This window comes from Oncorhynchus mykiss, chromosome 7 (assembly GCF_057628025.1).
Source record: "Oncorhynchus mykiss isolate SJ-2025 chromosome 7, ASM5762802v1, whole genome shotgun sequence".
In the NCBI taxonomy this organism is placed as follows: Eukaryota; Metazoa; Chordata; class Actinopteri; order Salmoniformes; family Salmonidae; genus Oncorhynchus; species Oncorhynchus mykiss.
Window position 1 is genome coordinate 10,791,070 of NC_143028.1, and position 24,615 is coordinate 10,815,684.

At 46.2% G+C, this 24,615-nt stretch overlaps 1 protein-coding gene across 1 annotated transcript; it reads right to left on the minus strand.

The window, feature by feature from the left end:
• Positions 1–351: 351 nt before the first annotated feature.
• Positions 352–12,589, minus strand: LOC110497076 (excitatory amino acid transporter 5-like). Its single transcript, XM_036982762.2, has 9 exons — positions 11,980–12,589; positions 10,103–10,182; positions 9,441–9,656; positions 5,230–5,483; positions 5,003–5,102; positions 4,208–4,636; positions 3,940–4,074; positions 3,308–3,422; positions 352–2,232 (listed from the first exon to the last, which is right to left on the minus strand). The coding sequence occupies exons 1-9, from the start codon at positions 12,142–12,144 to the stop codon at positions 2,071–2,073; spliced, it is 1,656 nt and encodes a 551-aa protein (XP_036838657.1). The 5' UTR covers positions 12,145–12,589; the 3' UTR covers positions 352–2,070.
• Between the last annotated feature and the right edge of the window lie 12,026 nt (positions 12,590–24,615).

Here is a 24,615-nt window from a genome sequence, read left to right on the forward strand (position 1 = left end):
TGGTTATTCTGAACCAGAAATGACCACTAGAGGGGGAGTGGTTATTCTGAACCAGAAATGACCACTAGAGGGGTGTGGTTATTCTGAACCAGAAATGACCACTAGAGGGGGAGTGGTTCATTTGCTTGACTCCTTGTTCTCATCCTTTTGATATTTTTCTATTGAGTTCTACTAATCAGCTCTTGCTTTGCTAGCTTCTCAGTGCTACTATGTTGAAATGCTAGTGGGTTTACTGGAGTAAATAGATTATGGTTAACCTCTGTTTTTAGCCTTAATTTATGTGGGAGAGATGGAAGAACCTGGCAACAGCAGTGGAGGCACAAAGACATCATTTATTTGACTTGTATGTAGTTTTACATGTTTGTACATTTTTTTGTGTTGGAGTGTGTTCCTTTTGACTTTTTTAATGGATTCATTTTGATTTCCTCCGTTTGGTTTTGAAGGAAGGCCTGTTCAGAACCTGTCTAACACACAACTACTTTGAATAAAATATCTGTAAGCTTTATAAAGCTCAGCAGGATTGTCCTTTTGGCTTATTGTGTGTACTGTGAGGTGGGGGGAAAAGTTATGCTCAAATCATTACATTTCAAATTGGATTAGAACATAACAATGTACAAGACAAGTATCTTGCATGGACACCACAGTAATTTTCATTTGTATGTAAAAACATTTTGAGAAGTTTCTTTTAGATCCTAGGTGGTCAAAGATGTACATTACAGTAAAATCTACAGTAAATCTACCAATAAGACATTGAAATATCAGTTAACCATTCTGTATTTGTTATAATTAGGTTAACAGAGGTAACGATGAGAGGATTTACCCCTAGTCACTGACTATATTTAAACACATTTTCAGTATTAAGTTCTGTCAATTAATTTCAGCACTTCCGTGGTTGCAACATTCTCAGCAACGGTGACCAGTTATTAAGAACATTTTAAGGCAACTCCAAAACCTAACTGCAAAATAAAAATGTGCAAATGCAACATTTAAGTTTAAACCATAAAATAAAAAACTATTACTAAATAATCAGTAGTCACACTCACGTTTGTTTTAAATTACTGTTATATCTCTAGAACCCTCAAACTCAACTCTGGACCTCAGAAGTCAGTTCCACTGCATGTTTTCACTGTTCCCCTCTAGTCAGGGCCTGATTTAGACCCGTGACACCAGATGGGTGTAATTAATTAGCAGGTAGAACAGAAAACCAGCAGGCTCTGGACCTTGTAGGGTCAGAGTTGAATACTCCTGCCCTAAATATCGCATCTTCATGCAAGTATCTATAACCATTCTGATACCAAACAAGGTTTCAAAAAACTCTGAAAGTGCTTGTCATCTATCTTCACAGTCAGCAGCACATTGAACCAAAATGGTGTCCGGTAATGCCACCTGGTTGCCTAAAAAGTGCTCTGTGCTGCAGTACATTGGGGCACCAAAATGGTGTCCTGAGCGGAATCTGCATTGAGCTAAAGAAGGACAACTGACTCGGACATAACATGCACCCTAGTGGACCTACTGTATAAGTCCCTGTCACTGGTAGGTTACAGTAGCCTAGATAGCCAGTCACAAAACGATGAGGAAAACCTGCTTCCTCATCATGGCACAGGTGTGATCATCAGACAGTAAATAGTTTAACATTTACCAAAGCGACTTACTGCATGTGCAGGAATCAACCGCACAACAATTAGTGGTGTGAGCACATCATCAACCAACTGATCCATCAGAGAACATTATGAAGACGTTATAGTCAACTCCTGATAAATGCACATCAGAAAAGTGCAAACTCTGTTTCAGTGCAGGGTTGTTTCCCAGTCCCATTGTAATTCCCCAGTCCAAAGCCATTGATATCAGGACAACTCTAGGTATATTCATGTGAATAGAAAGGTCTCTGTTGAAGGCGGGCAGTGCCCCCTGCTGTCTGTCCAGTGAAAGTGTCTCAGACCAAACAGTTTGTAGCGGGGGACGGGTTTGTTTGTGACAGCATGTAGAAGGGGACCGGTTTCTCTGTGATACGGGTTGCAGCCGGGGACCGGTTTCTTTGTAACACAGGTTGTAACAGGGAGCAGGTTTCTCCTAAACTTGACACAGGTTGTAAGTGGGGCCAGATCTCTCTGTGACACAGTCACCTTCCACCTCGTAGACATAGTCACAGCGATGGGCATAGTCCATGAGAGGAGCCTCGGACAGGGCACAACTCTGGACACTCTGGCCACCGAAGGAGATCACTGTGTCCCTCTGCACAAAACACAAACACAGAACACACACACAGAGAGACAGAGAGAGAGAGAAAGAGAGAGAGAAGACAGTTAGTCAAAGAGCAGATTCAAACACACTAAAACCTGGTATTATAGAGTTGTAGTGTAGAGGGCTTAGGGCTAGGGTCAGTGTAAAGGTGGTATATAGTTGTATTGTAGAGAGGTTAGGGCTGGGGTCAGTGTAAAGGTGGTATAGAGTTGTAGTGTAGAGGGCTTAGGGCTAGGGTCAGTGTAAAGGTGGTATATAGTTGTATTGTAGAGGGGTTAGGGCTGGGGTCAGTGTAAAGGTGGTATATAGTTGTATTGTAGAGGGGTTAGGGCTGGGGTCAGTGTAAAGGTGGTATATAGTTGTATTGTAGAGGGGTTAGGGCTGGGGTCAGTGTAAAGGTGGTATATAGTTGTATTGTAGAGGGCTTAGGGCTAGGGTCAGTGTAAAGGTGGTATATAGTTGTATTGTAGAGGGGTTAGGGCTGGGGTCAGTGTAAAGGTGGTATATAGTTGTATTGTAGAGGGGTTAGGGCTGGGGTCAGTGTAAAGGTGGTATATAGTTGTATTGTAGAGGGGTTAGGGCTGGGGTCAGTGTAAAGGTAGTATAGAGATGTATTGTAGAGGGGTTAGGGCTGGGGTCAGTGTAAAGGTGGTATATAGTTGTATTGTAGAGGGGTTAGGGCTGGGGTCAGTGTAAAGGTGGTATATAGTTGTATTGTAGAGAGGTTAGGGCTGGGGTCAGTGTAAAGGTAGTATAGAGATGTATTGTCGAGGGGTTAGGGCTGGGGTCAGTGTAAAGGTGGTATATAGTTGTATTGTAGAGGGGTTAGGGCTGGGGTCAGTGTAAAGGTAGTATATCGTTGTATTGTAGAGAGGTTAGGGCTGGGGTCAGTGTAAAGGTGGTATATAGTTGTATTGTAGAGGGGTTAGGGCTGGGGTCAGTGTAAAGGTGGTATATAGTTGTATTGTAGAGGGGTTAGGGCTGGGGTCAGTGTAAAGGTAGTATAGAGATGTATTGTAGAGGGGTTAGGGCTGGGGTCAGTGTAAAGCTGGTATAGAGCTGTTACCCGGGCAGAGTTAGCGTTTGACTCCCTCCTTTCAAAGTCCTTCTTACAGAGGTGACACATGATGCCTGCAGCCAGAGCGTCTCCCAACACATTGATCATGGTCCTGAAACGATCCCTGCCAGACACAAACACTCTCGAAGTCAGACACTTACAGGACCCAGTCCACAAACACTCTCACGGTCAGACACTTACAGGGCCCAGTCCACAAACACTCTCACGGTCAGACACTTACAGGGCCCAGTCCACAAACACTCTCACGGTCAGACACTTACAGGACCCAGTCCACAAACACTCTCACGGTCAGACACTTACAGGGCCCAGTCCACAAACACTCTCACGGTCAGACACTTACAGGACCCAGTCCACAAACACTCTCATGGTCAGACACTTACAGGACCCAGTCCACAAACACTCTCACAGTCAGACACTTACAGGACCCAGTCCACAAACACTCTCATGGTCAGACACTTACAGGACCCAGTCCACAAACACTCTCACAGTCAGACACTTACAGGACCCAGTCCACAAACACTCTCACGGTCAGACACTTACAGGACCCAGTCCACAAACACTCTCATGGTCAGACACTTACAGGATCCAGTCCACAAACACTCTCATGGTCAGACACTTACAGGACCCAGTCGATGGCCACGATCAGTGTTATGTCAGCGGGCGGCAGCCCCACAGAGGTCAAGACGATCACCATGGTAACCAGGCCCGCCTGCGGAATCCCAGCAGCCCCGATACTGGCCGCTGTTGCTGTGATACTGAAGAGACAAGAGCAGGGTCAGGGTCAGGGTGTGTGTGTGTGTGTGTATGCGTGCGTGCGAATGTGTGGTTGCTGTGACACAAAGTAACTAAGAGAGTAACAGAGAGAGCTCTTGTGTAGACAGTCCTGACCTGATGGTGACCAGCTGACCAAAGTCCAGTTCGTACTCGTTGACCTGAGCGATAAAAATGGCTGCCACGGCCTCGTAGAGGGCTGTCCCATCCATGTTGATGGTGGCTCCCACTGGAAGGACAAACCTGGCGATCTGTCTGTCCACTCCACAGTTCTCCAACAGACACTTCATGGTGATGGGCAGGGTGGCAGAACTGGAGGAGGTTGCCAGGGCGATGACCAGAGCCTGTAGCAGGCCTCTGATGTAGGTGAAGGGGTTTTTGCGTGTGATCACAAAGTAGAAGAGAGGCAGCAGGATGAGTCCGTGGACAAACAGGCCAGCTAACACTGTGATGAAGTACATCCCCAGCTTCTCTCCCAGGTGGGCGGGGTCATGCATGTCCAGGATCTTCCCTGCTACCAGGAACACAATGCCGAAAGGGAAATACCTGGAAAAAGATCAATAAATTATAAATACCTCAAAATAAATGAGGCAAGCAAGCAATGGGCCCTTGTGATTCAGTCTCTGTCCACCAGGCGTTGTCATGCCCCCTGAGCTTTGGGCTTCCTAAGAACTCAAGCAGCTTTGGGTTGACCTGGCTCAACTTGATGACCTGCCACACCTGAAATGCAGACATATACTGAGCTAATGACTAAGGTCTAGGGAGAGGGGGGTGGGAGGAAGATGTGTTGGTGAGATCCAATCTCAATCTAAATGAATCCTCCCATTCTCAATCCTCCAGATCAGGATTACCAGACCTTTACATGTGAAGGAGAGTTCAGACAAGTGACTGCTGTGTGTCTCAACAACTCACCACATGGCAGCATTGATGATCTTCATAACACACTCGTTGACACACTGACACACATTGACCAATGGAGCGCCTCTCTCGCCCATCTTCCCCAGGAGCAGGCCTGTACAGAGAAAACACAGGAGCAGGCGTGATTGGAAGGGCGTGTGTGTGTACTTGTGTATCCAGTGTGTCATTTGTGTGTGTTCATTCATGCATACTATATATGTGTGTGTGTGTGTGTGTCTCACCCATAGTAGCAGAGAAGATGACAATCCCCAGTACGTTCATGCCAGAGCTGTGGCCAGGGACGATCTTGTACTTGATGTCTGGAGCTGGGGTGATCTCCAGGAAGACAGGGTGGCCCAGCTGAGGGTTATTGTGGTCGGGCATCACGTAGACGTAGTTGGCCTGGGACTCCACCAAACTTGAGGCCACTATGGGGACCAGATCTGTACGGTACTGTTGAAAAGTTGCCTCTATCAGATTGGAGGGAATCATGTTCCTGTCAAAGGGAGAATAACATGTAAATCATAAAGCCTACAGCAGTATTTGATATGATGGGAGTTATTCCCTGAGTAATGGGGGTGATAATAATACTGTTTATATGATGGGAGTTATTCCCTGAGTAATGGGGTGATAATAATACTGTTTATATGATGGGAGTTATTCCCTGAGTAATGGGGTGATAATAATACTGTTTATATGATGGGAGTTATTCCCTGAGTAATGGGGTGATAATAATACTGTTTATATGATGGGAGTTATTCCCTGAGTAATGGGGGTGATAATAATACTGTTTATATGATGGGAGTTATTCCCTGAGTAATGGGGTGATAATAATACTGTTTATATGATGGGAGTTATTCCCTGAGTAATGGGGGTGATAATAATACTGTTTATTGGATGGGAGTTATTCCCTGAGTAATGGGGGTGATAATAATACTGTTTATATGATGGGAGTTATTCCCTGAGTAATGGGGGTGATAATAATACTGTTTATATGATGGGAGTTATTCCCTGAGTAATGGGGGTGATAATAATACTGTTTATATGATGGGAGTTATTCCCTGAGTAATGGGGTGATAATAATACTGTTTATATGATGGGAGTTATTCCCTGAGTAATGGGGTGATAATAATACTGTTTATATGATGGGAGTTATTCCCTGAGTAATGGGGTGATAATAATACTGTTTATATGATGGGAGTTATTCCATGAGTAATGGGGTGATAATAATACTGTTTATATGATGGGAGTTATTCCCTGAGTAATGGGGTGATAATAATACTGTTTATATGATGGGAGTTATTCCCTGAGTAATGGGGTGATAATAATACTGTTTATATGATGGGAGTTATTCCCTGAGTAATGGGGGTGATAATAATACTGTTTATATGATGGGAGTTATTCCCTGAGTAATGGGGGTGATAATAATACTGTTTATATGATGGGAGTTATTCCCTGAGTAATGGGGGTGATAATAATACTGTTTATATGATGGGAGTTATTCCCTGAGTAATGGGGGTGATAATAATACTGTTTATATGATGGGAGTTATTCCCTGAGTAATGGGGGTGAAAATAATACTGTTTATATGATGGGAGTTATTCCCTGAGTAATGGGGGTGATAATAATACTGTTTATATGATGGGAGTTATTCCCTTCGTTGCTCTGACTAGGGTCGTTGTTGACTAAATGACTTCGTTGCTCTGACTAGGGTCGTTGTTGACTAAATGACTTTGTTGCACTGACTAGGGTCGTTGTTGACTAAATTACTTTGTTGCTCTGACTAGGGTCGTTGTTGACTAAATGACTTCGTTGCTCTGACTAGGGTCGTTGTTGACTAAATGACTTCGTTGCTCTGACTAGGGTCGTTGTTGACTAAATGACTTCGTTGCTCTGACTAGGGTCGTTGTTGACTAAATGACTTCGTTGCTCTGACTAGGGTCGTTGTTGACTAAATGACTTCGTTGCTCTGACTAGGGTCGTTGTTGACTAAATGACTTCGTTGCTCTGACTAGGGTCGTTGTTGACTAAATGACTTCGTTGCTCTGACTAGGGTCGTTGTTGACTAAATGACTTAGTTGCTCTGACTAGGGTCGTTGTTGACCAAAATACTTCTTTTCATAGTTGGTCTCATATTCTCCTGCAACGTCAAAATGTTTCAGCTGTTCTGCAGTCAAAATAATAAAGTTGTAAGAATGATGTCACAATGTGGTAACATCTCCAGGCTGGTTGCCTGTGTTGGTGGTTAAGAGTCTTCATCATTAGGAGGCCTGGTGTATTCATAAAGGATCATGTTAAGGCCACTGCACCAGGGCTAGTCAGCCTATCAGACGGGTGACAAATGATCTAAAGCACCTCTGACAGTCATACAGCCTACATCCGCCCGCCCGTACACAGCTTTCACTAAAAATACCCATAATCCTCTGGGCTTTGGAGGATTCTTCACACGGAGGGCCTAAGCCACTGCCAATCCTCGACCACGCATTGTGCAGTGTGTTCTGGGCAAAGCATTTAGGACACAGTGTGTTCTGAGAAGATAGAGACTTAGTCGTCACTGGGGTACTTTGAGCCAAAGGGGTAAGTCGAGCCACCCAAATATATAATTTGACCAAATATTTAGGATGAGGTCATGATTTTATGGAATCTGTGAAGGAAGAAACCACATGGAAAAAGTAGTAAGCAAGTTAGGTCCAAAAAATAGATTTTCACCAAGTCAAATATATTTATTGTGTTAGAGGTTTCATAATGCTTGCATTTTTGCTGGGATATGAGGTAACAACAGGGGCTGGTCTATGTTAAAATAGTTTTTAAAAGTACCGTGTTAATTAGGTGTTAAGCCTGTGTTAAAAGATGCTTAAAATGATAAAAATACAAAAAGTGATTGTGTGGAATTGTGGTTGGGAAAATAGACATGGATTTAAAAAGGTAGTGGTCATTTTTCATTCAGTAGAGACATTTGTAGGCGGCTTAACTTACCCCCATACCCAGGGTAAGTTGTGCCAAGAAAAGCTATGTTTTTCCAGGGATACATGCTGAAATATATGTAGATACAGTATCTTTGTTAGAAATAATGATGTATTTCCCTTGACTGAGTGATACTGAATGTGAAAAATGGCTCAACTTACCCCACTCTCCCCTAATGATGCCTATTATTAACATGGCCCACGGGAGGGTTGACTTGTTTCAGAAGTGAATGTGAACAATATAACCAATAGAACAGTCCCAAACGTGCAAATCCCTCAAACCACGTGAGCTAAATGACCTTGTACTGGTGCTGCTGTTTTAAATGCTATTTACGACCTAAAGACCCCTACTTAATACAAGCTTCCAGGTAGCTGTATTTAGCTGTACTAAGGGGACTGGGGTGGACCGGATTTCACTGGTTCTGTACTGGTTTACTGGTTTAAAATGATTCAATCCACACAGAACCACAACACTGTTGGTAACAGAAAAAGAAAAGATCTGATTCCTTGAAGAGTCAGTATTAGGAGGCTATTTAGCCAGCAGGGTCTTAACCCTTTTAGCTAACCCTACCCCAAATCATAAACCGTAAACCTTTTAACCTAACTCCTAAAGTTAACCCTAACCTTAACCCCTAACCCCTAGCCTAGCTAACGTTAGCCAGCTAGCTCAAATTAGCCACCTAGCCACCTTGCTAGAATTTCGTAACATATCATTATTTTTACAAATTCGTAACACATAATACAAATTGTAATCGTAGCATATCATACGAAATGGGTGATGGACATCCACAAATGAATACATACATTACAAAACGTCACATATCCTACTACATGGGCTGTCCCGGATTTACGTACAGAATAATACGAAATGCTCTGAGACCAGGTTGGGGATTCAGTCAAAGGCACGTTGGACAAGCCCATTGCTCTTGACTTTTAAAGGTAATTTACGCTTGAGCTGGAATCCGCAGCGTTTACCATGAATGCAATATCCACTAACGTCAGGAAACTTGCCTTTACAAGGCACATTTTTCCAATAATGCAATGCGCTTGTATACAAAGCGCCTGTTGTTGAATCGCAGGCCTACACAACCTTTATGGTTTATACTTAGCTGAGGAAAACTGGAGTTCACTGAGTTGACTGGTTGACTGGTTTATTTATGAGTTAATCCACACAAACCCCGACAGGAAGAATCAAATATAAAATATTTGATTCTTTCGAACGTCTGTGTTAGCAGAGCAGTCAGAATCTGTTGCCTTGATTCTCGTTGAAATCTGGAATCTCGTCCCATCTTAGACTGACTAAAGACAGGAAACTGGAATCTGGTACAGCCAACTTCTGATAGAGGCAATGTGTCTGTGGGTCATCCTATTCAAATATGCCGCTCAAGATACTTCACCATGTGTATGTGCATTCGTGCGCATTTGTGTGTCTGTCCGTGCGTGTTTGCATGCGTGCGTCCGTGTGTGCGTAAATGCTTGCTTGTGTGTACCTGATGAGGTCCAGCAGAGCATCAGCAGAAGTCATAACGGGCCCTGACCCTGCTCTGTGCCCGTCCTTCTCTGTGCCCGTACCAGGGTGGATGACCAGCACCAGGATGATGCCGACGATGACAGCGATGAAGGTGGTCCACAGGTAGTAAGTGATGGTTAGCACCCCCAGCCGCCCACTGGCCTTAGTGTCCATGGCTGACAGCCCCGACATCAGACTGGCCACGGAGTTAGGATTCATAGAGCCTTCAGTCAGTGTTGTATTCCATTCAAATTCAGAGAGCATTCTGATAGCGTTCTATTTAATGAGCTATTTAATTTAGCGCTCTTTTCCGTTAGAATGTTATGAATACTCTAGGAGTTCTAAAGAAAGAGAATGCTATCAGAATACTGTACGAATCCTGATGAAATGCAATGCTATGAATGCTCTAGGAGTTCTATTTCATCAGGAGTCGTACAGCATTCTGATAGCATTCTCTTTCTTTACAACTCCTAGAGTATTCATTTAGGGTTGTATTCCATTAGAATCCATAGAGTATCCGATTAGCGTCTTATTCCATTATAAATGTATAGATCATTCTATTGAAGTAGCATGGGTTGTGGTGTAGACCAGGGAGAAGAGCAGTAGGGACATGGGGAACAGACAGTAGTGATGATGTGTTACCTGGACGTGATGAGAGGCAGGATCAGCATCTTCAACATCCTCATCAGCAGTTCTCCAGGGAACGAGAAGTAGATCTTAGCCTGGAAAGGGAGACACACAACACTCTGGGTCAGGGGACAAGCTGTACGTGGCAGACCTGGGGCAAATACATACAGTTGGTAAAATACTTTCAAATACATGAGGTGTGCACCGTTTGCACTTTAGGGACTATTCTGTTGGTTCCATTGTACCAGGCCAGCTAAGTCAAACCCACTTCTTGGTCTGGTGCCTGGTATGTTATATATTTTTGGTTTGACATTGTGTCAGGATTTTACATGACTAATAAAGTTCAATCAATCAATCATTCTCAGGTGACGTGCTTTCCCATTTGGCTATGCTTGATGCTGTGTATTTGTTGACAGGTTGAGGTTAGCGCGGATGCAGATTACAACAGTGCTTCAGATAATTAGAAGCTGCTGACCCATTAATCCACTACTGAAATAGTGGATGTCAAGGGTTGGATCGCCATGGCTACTATTGACCCAGGTAGAGCAGTTGAATGGTCCAGCCTCTACTGTAGCTAGCTGAATCAGTACTGTATAACTGGGATGTGCAGGTTATGGTTCAGTTGATATTGTTGCATTGCATCTGTTCTGAATTCAATACAGCAGTTATCGATCTGCAGTCAGAGTAGTTTCCCATGTCAACAATGTGGTACAAGCTTTGTGAGACAGGGTTTTATGCGTTGTGAAAGTGTCTTGCTGGTCACTCTCTCTTTAGTCTCCGTCTGCACTATCCCAGTGTAAGGCCCTCTCAACCAACCCCTCAGTGGTTTACTATCCCTCTGTCCAAGACCCAAGGCCCTCTTTGTTAACAATATCCCCCTGTCTAAGACCCAAAGCCCTCTGTGTTAACACTATCACCCTGTCTAAGACCCAACGCCCTCTGTGTTAACACTACCCCCGTCTAAGACCCAAAGCACTCTGTGTTAACACTATCACCCTGTCTAAGACCCAAAGCCCTCTGTGTTAACACTACCCCTGTCTAAGACCCAAAGCACTCTGTGTTAACACTATCACCCTGTCTAAGACCCAAAGCCCTCTGTGTTAACACTCTCCCTCTGTCTAAGACCCAGAGCCCTCTGTGTTAACACTATCACCCTGTCCAAGACCCAAAGCCCTCTGTGTTAACAATATCACCCTGTCTAAGACCCAACGCCCTCTGTGTTAACACTATCACCCTGTCTAAGACCCAGAGCCATCTGTGTTAACACTATCACCCTGTCTAAGACCCAGAGCCCTCTGTGTTAACACTACCCCCGTCTAAGACCCAAAGCCCTCTGTGTTAACACTACCCCCGTCTAAGACCCAGAGCCCTCTGTGTTAACACTACCCCCGTCTAAGACCCAGAGCCCTCTGTGTTAACACTATCACCCTGTCTAAGACCCAGAGCCCTCTGTGTTAACACTATCACCCTGTCTAAGACCCAGAGCCCTCTGTGTTAACACTATCACCCTGTCTAAGACCCAGAGCCCTCTGTGTTAACACTACCCCCGTCTAAGACCCAAAGCCCTCTGTGTTAACACTACCCCCGTCTAAGACCCAGAGCCCTCTGTGTTAACACTATCACCCTGTCTAAGACCCAGAGCCCTCTGTGTTAACACTATCACCCTGTCTAAGACCCAGAGCCCTCTGTGTTAACACTACCCCCATCTAAGACCCAGAGCCCTCTGTGTTAACACTACCCCCGTCTAAGACCCAAAGCTCATCAGATCTCCCTGTAGGATGCCTGAGTGCTATAAACCTTAGGCCCACTAGAACCAAAACCTTGTTGCATGACTCAATAGCTGTGTGTGTGTGTGTGTGTGTGTGTGTGTGTGTGCGCGCGCGCCTCCGTACCTGCGTGGAGAGGTTGAAGCTGCGGAGGGAGAAGCCGAGCACACAGCCAGAAACCACGGCGATGACCGAGAGCGTCAGCAACCCATTGCGTTTACAGTAGCCCTTGATGTACGCCCAAACCTTCACAGAGACCATGCTCTTTATAATGTGCTTTATGCACTCCATCCTGAGGCCCAGTTACTCCACGGGCTGAAGGAAAGAGAGGAGAGAAGAGATAGGCCTGTTGGCCCAAGGTCCTGCCTTACGTCCAGTCAATGAATGATTCCCAAACCGGAGGGTCGCGAGTCACTTGTGGGTCCCACCTGATTCCCTTTAGGTCCCTGTTCAGTATCCTGTCCTGGCTTGAAATATGTCTTTAGTCCTCCTTGACGGTTCACAAGAAAACTCCAAAAGCTTTAAGTGGATTCCCGCTGTAAAAGGTTTATGTGGTCAAGGCAGTGAAATCACTAAGGACCGATCCCGGGCCACTGCAGAAACTAAAGGATAGCTGACGATGCAGCAGGACTGGCTGTCAGTGCGTCCAGCCAGAGAGTCAGTCAGTCAAACACTAGCTGATCTAAACGGCTGTCAGAGAGGAGGTGGAAGTGGACAGAGTAAGTCTCTGTAAACCTCCGTCTCCTACAGGAGATTAAGCCCTTGAAAATAATGCTTCCTAGAGACTCAGACACACACACACACACACACACACACACACACACACACACACACACACACACACACACACACACAACATTAGCAGGTTCCAGGTCAGTAGCGGTCTCTGACACTGAGGTCTCACTCCCATTAATAACCCATTATGTCTTATTACCACTGACTGACTAGGAACTTACTTTATTCAGAAAGAATCAGGACTGCTTAAGTGAGTTAATTTCAATAATTATTTAAAAAGTTGACCCCGCCTGTTAATAACAGTTGTCAAAGTCCTGAATTACTAATTAACAGTGAGGTTGTTACGGTGCGTGAATGAGGACCCAAAAGCGAATCAACTTAAACAGAGCTTCTTTAATTACCAAACATAGGTAGGCTCAGATGGACCGGCAGATTCCGACAGGACAGGACAAGGTTACAGCAAACATGACGGCAGTCTGGTTCAGGCATGAATGACACAAACAAACAAGAATCCGACAAGGACAGGAGCAGAAACAGAGAGAGATATAGGGACCTAATCAGAGGGAAAAAGGGAACAGGTGGGGAACGGGGTGAATGGGTAGTTAGAGGAGACAAGGGACAGCTGGGGGAAAGCGGGGGAGAAAAGGTAACCTAACACGACCAGCAGAGGGAGACAGGGTGAAGGGAAAGGACAGAGACAAGACAACATGACAGTACATGACAGTACCCCCCCACTCACCGAGCGCCTCCTGGCGCACTCGAGGAGGAAACCTGGCGGCAACGGAGGAAATCATCAATCAGCGCACGGTCCAGCACGTCCCGAGAGGGAACCCAACTCCTCTCCTCAGGACCGTACCCCTCCCAGTCAACTAGGTACTGATGACCACGGCCCCGAGGACGCATGTCCAAGATTTTACGGACCCTGTAGATAGGTGCGCCCTCGACAAGGATGGGGGGGGGGGGGGGGAAGACGAGCGGGGGCGCGAAGAACGGGCTTAACACAGGAGACATGGAAGACCGGGTGGACGCGACGAAGATATCGCGGAAGAAGAAGTCGCACTGCGACAGGATTAATGACCTGAGAGATACGGAATGGACCAATGAACCGCGGGGTCAACTTGCGAGAAGCCGTCTTAAGGGGAAGGTTCTGAGTGGAGAGCCAAACTCTCTGACCGCGACAATATCTAGGGCTCTTCGTTCTACGCTTATTAGCAGCTCTCACAGTCTGCGCCCTATAACGGCAAAGTGCAGACCTGACCCTCTTCCAGGTGCGCTCGCAACGTTGGACAAAAGCCTGAGCGGAGGGGACGCTGGACTCGGCGAACTGAGATGAGAACAACGGAGGCTGGTACCCGAGGCTACTCTGAAAAGGAGATAGCCCGGTCGCAGACGAAGGAAGCGAGTTGTGGGCGTATTCTGCCCAGGGGAGCTGTTCTGACCAAGACGCAGGGTTGCGAAAAGAAAGACTGCGTAAGATGCGACCAATAGTCTGATTGGCCCGTTCTGCTTGACCGTTAGACTGGGGGTGAAAGCCGGAAGAGAGACTGACGGAAGCCCCAATCAAACGGCAAAACTCCCTCCAAAATTGAGACGTGAATTGCGGACCTCTGTCCGAAACGACGTCTGACGGAAGGCCATGAATTCTGAAAACATTCTCGATGATGATTTGTGCCGTCTCTTTAGCAGAAGGAAGCTTAGCAAGGGGAATGAAATGAGCCGCCTTAGAGAACCTATCGACAACCGTAAGAATAACAGTCTTCCCCGCTGACGAAGGCAGTCCGGTGACAAAATCTAAGGCGATGTGAGACCACGGTCGAGAGGGAATAGGAAGCGGCCTGAGACGGCCGGCAGGAGGAGAGTTACCGGACTTAGTCTGCGCGCAGACCGAACAAGCAGCCACGAAACGACGCGTGTCATGCTCCCGGGTGGGCCACCAGAAACGCTGGCGAATGGAAGCAAGCGTACCCCGAACGCCAGGGTGGCCGGCTAACTTGGCAGAGTGAGCCCACTGAAGAACGGCCAGACGAGTAGGAACGGGAACGAAAAGAAGGTTCCTAGGACAAGCGCGCGGCGACGGAGTTTGAGTGAGTGCTTGCTTTACCTGCCTCTCAATTCCCCAGACAGTCAACCCGACAACACGCCCCTCAGGGAGAATCCCCTCGGGGTCAGTGGAGGCTACTGAAGAACTGAAGAGACGAGACAAAGCATCAGGCTTGGTGTTCTTAGAGCCCGGACGATAAGAAATCACGAACTCGAAACGAGCGAAAAACAGCGCCCAACGCGCCTGACGCGCATTAAGTCGTTTGGCAGAACGGATGTACTCAAGGTTCCTATGGTCAGTCCAAACGACAAAAGGAACGGTCGCCCCCTCCAACCACTGTCGCCATTCGCCTAGGGCTAACCGGATGGCGAGCAGTTCGCGGTTACCCACATCATAGTTACGTTCCGACGGCGACAGGCGATGAGAAAAATACGCGCATGGGTGGACCTTGTCGTCAGAGAGGGAGCGCTGAGAAAGGATGGCTCCCACTCCCACCTCTGACGCGTCAACCTCGACAACGAACTGTCTAGAGACGTCAGGTGTAACAAGGATAGGAGCGGATGTAAAACGATTCTTGAGGAGATCAAAAGCTCCCTGGGCGGAAACGGACCACTTAAAGCACGTCTTGACAGAAGTAAGGGCTGTGAGAGGAGCTGCCACCTGACCGAAATTACGGATGAAACGACGATAGAAGTTCGCGAAGCCGAGAAAGCGCTGCAGCTCGACGCGTGACTTAGGGACGGGCCAATCAATGACAGCTTGGACCTTAGCGGGATCCATCTTAATGCCTTCAGCGGAAATAACAGAACCGAGAAATGTGACGGAGGAGGCATGAAAAGTGCACTTCTCAGCCTTCACAAAAAGACAATTCTCTAAAAGGCGCTGGAGGACACGTCGAACGTGCTGAACATGAATCTGGAGTGACGGTGAAAAAATCAGGATATCGTCAAGGTAAACGAAAACAAAGATGTTCAGCATGTCTCTCAGGACATCATTGACTAATGCCTGAAAGACAGCTGGAGCGTTAGCGAGGCCGAAAGGAAGAACCCGGTATTCAAAGTGCCCTAACGGAGTGTTAAACGCCGTCTTCCACTCGTCCCCCTCCCTGATGCGCACGAGATGGTAAGCGTTACGAAGGTCCAACTTAGTGAAAAACCTGGCTCCCTGCAGGATCTCGAAGGCTGAAGACATAAGAGGAAGCGGATAACGATTCTTCACTGTTATGTCATTCAGCCCTCGATAATCTATGCAGGGGCGCAGAGACCCGTCCTTCTTCTTGACAAAAAAAAACCCCGCTCCGGCGGGAGAGGAGGAGGGGACTATGGTACCGGCGTCAAGAGCTACAGACAAATAATCTTCGAGAGCCTTACGTTCGGGAGCCGACAGAGAGTATAGTCTACCCCGGGGGGGGGTGGTTCCCGGAAGGAGATCAATACTACAATCATACGACCGGTGTGGAGGAAGAGAGGTGGCCCTGGACCGACTGAACACCGTGCGCAGATCGTGATATTCCTCCGGCACCCCTGTCAAATCACCAGGCTCCTCCTGTGAAGAAGAGACAGAGGAAACAGGAGGGATAGCAGACATTAAACATTTCACATGACAAGAGACGTTCCAGGAGAGGATAGAATTACTAGACCAATTAATGGAAGGATTATGACAAACTAGCCAGGGATGGCCCAAAACAACAGGTGTAAAAGGTGAACGAAAAATTAAAAAAGAAATGGTTTCACTATGATTACCAGAAACAGTGAGGGTTAAAGGTAGCGTCTCACGCTGAATCCTGGGGAGAGGACTACCATCCAGGGCGAACAAGGCCGTGGGCTCCTTTAACTGTCTGAGAGGAATGTCATGTTCCCGAGCCCAGGTCTCGTCCATAAAACAGCCCTCCGCCCCAGAGTCTATTAAGGCACTGCAGGAAGCTGACGAACCGGTCCAGCGTAGATGGACCGACAAGGTAGTGCAGGATCTTGAAGGAGAGACAGGAGTAGTAGCGCTCACCAGTAGCCCTCCGCTTACTGACGAGCTCTGGCCTTTTACTGGACATGAAGTGACAAAATGACCAGCGGAACCGCAATAGAGACAGAGGCGGTTGGTGATTCTCCGTTCCCTCTCCTTAGTCGAGATGCGGATACCTCCCAGCTGCATGGGCTCAGCACCCGAGCCGGCAGAGGAAGATGGTAGTGATGCGGAGAGGGAGGCGACGGAGAGCGCGAGCTCCTTTCCACGAGCTCGGTGACGAAGATCAACCCGTCGCTCAATGCGAATAGCGAGTTCAATCAAGGAATCCACGCTGGAAGGAACCTCCCGGGAGAGAATCTCATCCTTTACCTCTGCGCGGAAACCCTCCAGAAGACGAGCGAGCAAGGCCGGCTCGTTCCAGCCACTGGAGACAGCAAGAGTGCGAAACTCAATAGAGTAGTCTGTTATGGATCGATTGCCTTGACATAGGGAAGACAGGGCCCTGGAAGCCTCCTCCCCAAAAACAGATCGATCAAAAACCCGTATCATCTCCTCCTTAAAGTCTTGATACTGGTTAGTACACTCAGCCCTTGCCTCCCAGATTGCCGTGCCCCACTCACGAGCCCGTCCAATAAGGAGAGATATGACGTAGGCGACACGAGCAGTGCTCCTGGAGTAAGTGTTGGGCTGGAGAGAAAACACAATATCACACTGGGTGAGGAACGAGCGGCATTCAGTGGGCTCCCCAGAGTAACACGGCGGGTTATTGATTCTGGGCTCCGGAGATTCGAAAGCCCTGGAAGTGGCCGGTGGATCGAGGCGGAGATGGTGAACCTGTTCTGTGAGGTTGGAGACTTGGGTGGCCAGGGTCTCAACGGCATGTCGAGCAGCAGACAATTCCTGCTTGTGTCTGCCTAGCATCGCTCCCTGGATCTCGACGGCTGAGTGGAGAGGATCCGAAGTCGCTGGGTCCATTCTTGGTCGGATTCTTCTGTTACGGTGCGTGAATGAGGACCCAAAAGCGAATCAACTTAAACAGAGCTTCTTTAATTACCAAACATAGGTAGGCTCAGATGGACCGGCAGATTCCGACAGGACAGGACAAGGTTACAGCAAACATGACGGCAGTCTGGTTCAGGCATGAATGACACAAACAAACAAGAATCCGACAAGGACAGGAGCAGAAACAGAGAGAGATATAGGGACCTAATCAGAGGGAAAAAGGGAACAGGTGGGGAACGGGGTGAATGGGTAGTTAGAGGAGACAAGGGACAGCTGGGGGAAAGCGGGGGAGAAAAGGTAACCTAACACGACCAGCAGAGGGAGACAGGGTGAAGGGAAAGGACAGAGACAAGACAACATGACAGTACATGACAGAGGTAAGTTGATATGAAAATCAAGCATATACAGTGCCTTCGGAATGTATTCAGACCCCTTGACTTTTTCCACATTTTGCCACGTTACAGCCTTATCCTAAAATGGATTCTAACATTTTTTACTCATCAATCTACACACAATATCCCATAATAACAAAGCAAAAACAGATTTTTAGAAATGTTTGCAAATGTATTAAAAAAATGAAAAAAAATAACATGAGTATTCAGACCCTTTGCTATGAGACTCTAAATTGAGCTCAGGTGCATCCTGTTTCCATTGATCATTCTTGAGATGTTTCTACAACTTGATTGGAGTCCACCTGTGGTAAATTCAATTGATTGGACATGATTTGGAAATGCACACACCTGTCTATATAAAGTCCCACAGTTGACAGTGCATGCCAGAGTAAAAACCAAGCCATGAGGTTGAAGGAATTGTCCGTAGAGCTTCAAGAGGATTGTGTCGAGGCACAGATCTGGGGAAGGGTACCAAAACATTTCTGCAACATTGAAGGTCCCCAAGCACACAGTGGGCTCCATAATTCTTAAATGGAAGAAGTTTGGAACCACCAAGAATCTTCCTAGAGCTGGCCGCCCGGACAAATTGAGCAATCAGGGGAGAAGGGCCTTGGTCAGGGAGGTGACTAAGAACCCGATGGTCACTCTGACAGAGCTCCAGAGTTCCTCTGTGGAGATGGGAGAACCTTCCAGAAGGACAACCATCCCTGCAGCACTTCACAAATCAGGCCTTTATGGTAAAATGGCCAGACTGAAGCCACTCCTCAGTAAAAGGCACATGACAGACCACTTGGAGTTTGCCAAAAGGCGCCTAAAGGACTCTCAGACCATGAGAAACAAGATTCTCTGGTCTGATGAAACCAGTATTGAACTCTTTGGCCTGAATGCCAAGCATCACGTCTGAAGGAAACCTGACATCATCCCTTCGGTGAGGCATGGTGGTGGCAGTATCATGCTGTGGGGATGTTTTTCAGCGGCAGGGACTGGGAGACTAGTCAGGATCAAGGGAAAGATGAATGGAGCAAAGTATAGATAGATCCTTGATGAAAACCTGCTCCAGATCTCTCAGGACCTGGGGTGAAGGTTTTAACTTCCAACAGGACAACGACCCTAAGCACACAGCCAAGACAACGCAAGAGTGGCTTCATGACAGTTCTCTGAATGTCCTTGAGTGGCCCAACCAAAGCCCGGACTTGAATCCGATCAAACATCTCTGGAGAGACCTGAAAATAGCTGTGCAGCAACGCTCCCCATCCAACCTGACAAAACTTGAGAGGATCTGCAGAGAAGACTGGGGAAACTCCCCAAATACAGGTGTGCCAAGCTTGTAGCGTCATACCCAATAAGACTTGAGGTTGTAATCGCTGCCAAAGGGGCTTCAACAATATACTGCGTAAAAGGTATGAATACTTATGTAAATGTTATATTTCCGTTTTTTTATTTCTATATATTTGCAAACATTTCTAAACACCTGTTTTTACTTTGTCATTATGAGGTATTGTGTCTAGATTGATGAGGGAAAAAATGATTTAATACATTTTAGGATAAGGCCGTAACCTAACAAAATGAAATACTTTCCAAATGCACTGTAGGCCTTATGGATGGTTTGTGAAGGATTAAAGTAACATCCACTACAGCTAAAACAATCAAACACAACATTGCAACACTTTGGAAGCTAAATCAAGACAGCCAATCAAAAAAAGCAACAAAACACTGATCCTTATTGGGCTCCTCAGTTGGATATCTACAGGAATCCTGAACCCTATACTGGAAAAAACAACCGACTAATACTTTTTAATCGTTCCCCCCTTCCCCCCCTACCATTGGTGAAGGATGTTCCTTTGTTGTGTGTTGTTGCCAAAGCTTAGTGATTATTTATCCTCGTTGGTCTATTCAGGGCTCACAGGTGCTTCTCCCAGCAGTTCTAATGTCAGGACTTATAGGGATTGCCTGCTGGCTGCTAGCAGTAAACTGTGTCTGTGTGTGTGTGTGTCTGTGTGTGTCTGTGTGTGTCTGTGTGTGTCTGTGTGTGTCTGTGTGTGTGTGTGTGTGTGTGTGTGTGTGTGTGTGTGTGTGTGTGTGTGTGTGTGTGTGTGTGTGTGTGTGTGTGTGTGTGTGTGTGTGTGTGTGTGTGTGTGTGTGTGTGTGTGATAGAAGGATATACATGTAAAATGGGCTTAAAAGTGAGCAGGAATATATACATACTTATGGTAGTATAGTAGTGGTAATATATACATGTAAACAGGAGTAATGGTTACCAGTAGCAGGATAAATAGATAGATACTAATGGTAATGGAAATCAATCATCATTTGAGCAGCAGCGTAGGTGTGAGGGGGAGCAGTAGTAGTTAGACATTAATGGCCAGGGGATAGAAGCTGTTTAGAAGTCTGTTGGTCCATGTCTCGGGTGCCTGGAGTCTTTGGCAATTTTTCAGGCCTTTCTCAGACACGGCCTGGCATGTACGTCCTGGATGGCTGGTAGCTCACCCCCAGTGATGCGCTGGGCTGTCTGCATCACCCTCTGTAGGGCCTTCCGGTCGAGGGTGGTGCAGTTGCCATTCCAGACGGTGATACAACCAGTCAGGATGCTCTCGATGGTGCAGCTGTAAAAGTTCCTAAGGATCTGTTAACACACATTCTTCAAGGACCTTGATGACTGCATAGTGTTTCCTTTACAGACATTGGTTTAGAACCAGGACATTATCCTGGGTGAGAGCTTTAGAATGGGCTTTGGTCAGAGACATAGTTTTCCTCATCTGGAGGGTCACATGACAATAAAAAAGGCCTTAGGTAATGAAGCCTGATCTGAGTGTCCCATAATGTAGCTGCCTGACTTTTAATATCATATCTATCCCATGTCCTGTCTATATCATGTTCTTCCCATGTCCTGTCTATATCATGTCTGTCCCATGTCCTGGCTATCTCATGTCTGTTCCATGTCCTGTCTATATCATGTCTGTACCATGTCCTGGCTATATCATGTCTGTCCCATGTCCTGTCTATATCATGTTCTTCCCATGTCCTGTCTATATCATGTCTGTCCCATGTCCTGACTATATCATGTCTGTCCCATGTCCTGTCTATATCATGTCTGTCCCATGTCCTGGCTATATCATGTCTGTCCCATGTCCTGTCTATATCATGTTCTTCCCATGTCCTGTCTATATCATGTCTGTCCCATGTCCTGGCTATATCATGTCTGTCCCATGTCCTGGCTATCTCATGTTTGTCCCATGTCCTGGCTTTATCATGTTTGTCCCATGTCCTGGCTATATCATGTTTGTCCCATGTCCTGTCTAAATCATGTCTGTCCCATGTCCTGTCTATATCATGTCTGTCCCATGTCCTGACTATCTCATGTTTGTCCCATGTCCTGTCTATATCATGTCTGTCCCATGTCCTGTCTATATCATGTCTGTCCCATGTCCTGTCTAAATCATGTCTGTCCCATGTCCTGTCTAAATCATGTCTGTCCCATGTCCTGACTATCTCATGTTTGTCCCATGTCCTGTCTATATCATGTCTGTCCCATGTCCTGGCTATCTCATGTCTGTCCCATGTCCTGACTATCTCATGTTTGTCCCATGTCCTGTCTATATCATGTCTGTCCCATGTCCTGTCTAAATCATGTCTGTCCCATATCCTGGCTATATCATGTCTGTCCCATGTCCTGGCTTTATAATGTTTGTCCCATGTCCTGGCTTTATCATGTTTGTCCCATGTCCTGTCTATATCATGTCTGTCCCATGTCCTGTCTAAATCATGTCTGTCCCATGTCCTGGCTATATCATGTTTGTCCCATGTCCTGGCTTTATCATGTCTGTCCCATGTCTTGTCTATATCATGTCTGTCCCATGTCCTGTCTATATCATGTCTGTCCCATGTCCTGGCTATATCATGTCTGTCCCATGTCCTGGCTATATCATGTCTGTCCCATGTCCTGGCTATCTCATGTCTGTCCCATGTCCTGGCTATCTCATGTCTGTCCCATGTCCTGGCTATCTCATGTCTGTCCCATGTCCTGGATATCTCATGTCTGTCTCATGTCCTGTCTATATCATGTCTGTCCCATGTCCTGGATATCTTATGTCTGTCCCATGTCCTGTCTATCTCATGTCTGTCCCATGTCCTGGCTATATCATGTCTGTCCCATGTCCTGGCTATCTCATGTCTGTCCCATGTCCTGGATATCTCATGTCTGTCCCATGTCCTGTCTATATCATGTCTGTCCCATGTCCTGGCTATCTCATGTCTGTCCCATGTCCTGGATATCTCATGTCTGTCCCATGTCCTGTCTATATCATGTCTGTCCCATGTCCTGGATATCTCATGTCTGTCCCATGTCCTGTCTATCTCATGTCTGTCCCATGTCCTGGCTATATCATGTCTGTCCCATGTCCTGGCTACAGTGCCTTGCGAAAGTATTCGGCCCCCTTGAACTTTGCGACCTTTTGCCACATTTCAGGCTTTAAACATAAAGATATAAAACTGTATTTTTTTGTGAAGAATCAACAACAAGTAGGACACAATCATGAAGTGGAACGACATTTATTGGATATTTCAAACTTTTTTAACAAATCAAAAACTGAAAAATTGGGCGTGCAAAATTATTCAGCCCCCTTAAGTTAATACTTTGTAGCGCCACCTTTTGCTGCGATTACAGCTGTAAGTCGCTTGGGGTATGTCTCTATCAGTTTTGCACATCGAGAGACTGAAATGTTTTCCCATTCCTCCTTGCAAAACAGCTCGAGCTCAGTGAGGTTGGATGGAGAGCATTTGTGAACAGCAGTTTTCAGTTCTTTCCACAGATTCTCGATTGGATTCAGGTCTGGACTTTGACTTGGCCATTCTAACACCTGGATATGTTTATTTTTGAACCATTCCATTGTAGATTTTGCTTTATGTTTTGGATCATTGTCTTGTTGGAAGACAAATCTCCGTCCCAGTCTCAGGTCTTTTGCAGACTCCATCAGGTTTTCTTCCAGAATGGTCCTGTATTTGGCTCCACCCATCACTTTTAACCATCTTCCCTGTCCCTGCTGAAGAAAAGCAGGCCCAAACCATGATGCTGCCACCACCATGTTTGACAGTGGGGATGGTGTGTTCAGCTGTGTTGCTTTTACGCTAAACATAACGTTTTGCATTGTTGCCAAAAAGTTCAATTTTGGTTTCATCTGACCAGAGCACCTTCTTCCACATGTTTGGTGTGTCTCCCAGGTGGCTTGTGGCAAACTTTAAACAACACTTTTTATGGATATCTTTAAGAAATGGCTTTCTTCTTGCCACTCTTCCATAAAGGCCAGATTTGTGCAATATACGACTGATTGTTGTCCTATGGAGAGAGTCTCCCACCTCAGCTGTAGATCTCTGCAGTTCATCCAGAGTGATCATGGGCCTCTTGGCTGCATCTCTGATCAGTCTTCTCCTTGTATGAGCTGAAAGTTTAGAGGGACGGCCAGGTCTTGGTAGATTTGCAGTTGCACTTCTTAACATCAGTATCTCGGACCTGCCTGGTGTGTTCCTTGTTCTTCATGATGCTCTCTGCGCTTTTAACGGACCTCTGAGACTATCACAGTGCAGGTGCATTTATACGGAGACTTGATTACACACAGGTGGATTGTATTTATCATCATTAGTCATTTAAGTCAACATTGGATCATTCAGAGATCCTCACTGAACTTCTGGAGAGAGTTTGCTGCACTGAAAGTAAAGGGGCTGAATAATTTTGCACGCCCAATTTTTCAGTTTTTGATTTGTTAAAAAAGTTTGAAATATCCAATAAATGTCATTCCACTTCATGATTGTGTCCCACTTGTTGTTGATTCTTCACAAAAAAATACAGTTTTATATCTTTATGTTTGAAGCCTGAAATGTGGCAAAAGGTCGCAAAGTTCAAGGGGGCCGAATACTTTCGCAAGGCACTGTATCTCATGTCTGTCCCATGTCCTGGATATCTCATGTCTGTCCCATGTCCTGTCTATATCATGTCTGTCCCATGTCCCGGCTATCTCATGTTTGTCCCATGTCCTGTCTATATCATGTTCTTCCCATGTCCTGACTATCTCATGTTTGTCCCATGTCCTGGCTATATCATGTCTGTCCCATGTCCTGGCTATCTCATGTTTGTCCCATGTCCTGCATATCTCATGTCTGTCCCATGTCCTGGATATCTCATGTCTGTCCCATGTCCTGGCTCTCTCATGTCTGTCCCATGTCCTGGCTCTCTCATGTCTGTCCCATGTCCTGGATATCTCATATATGTCCCATGTCCTGCATATCTCATGTCTGTCCCATGTCCTGGATATCTCATGTCTGTCCCATGTCTGTCTATATCATGTCTGTCTATATCATGTCTGTCTATATCATGTATGTCTATAGCATGTGTTTTCCCTTTGTAGAGACATGCCATGTTCTATCTGTGTGTCCTGTCTGTATGTAGAGACATCCTATGTTCTATCTGTGTGTCCTGTCTATGTAGAGACATCCTATGTTCTATCTGTGTGTCCTGTCTGTATGTAGAGACATCCTATGTTCTATCTGTGTGTCCTGTCTGTATGTAGAGACATCCTATGTTCTATCTGTGTGTCCTGCTTTCATGTAGAGACATGCCATGTTCTATCGGTGTGTCCT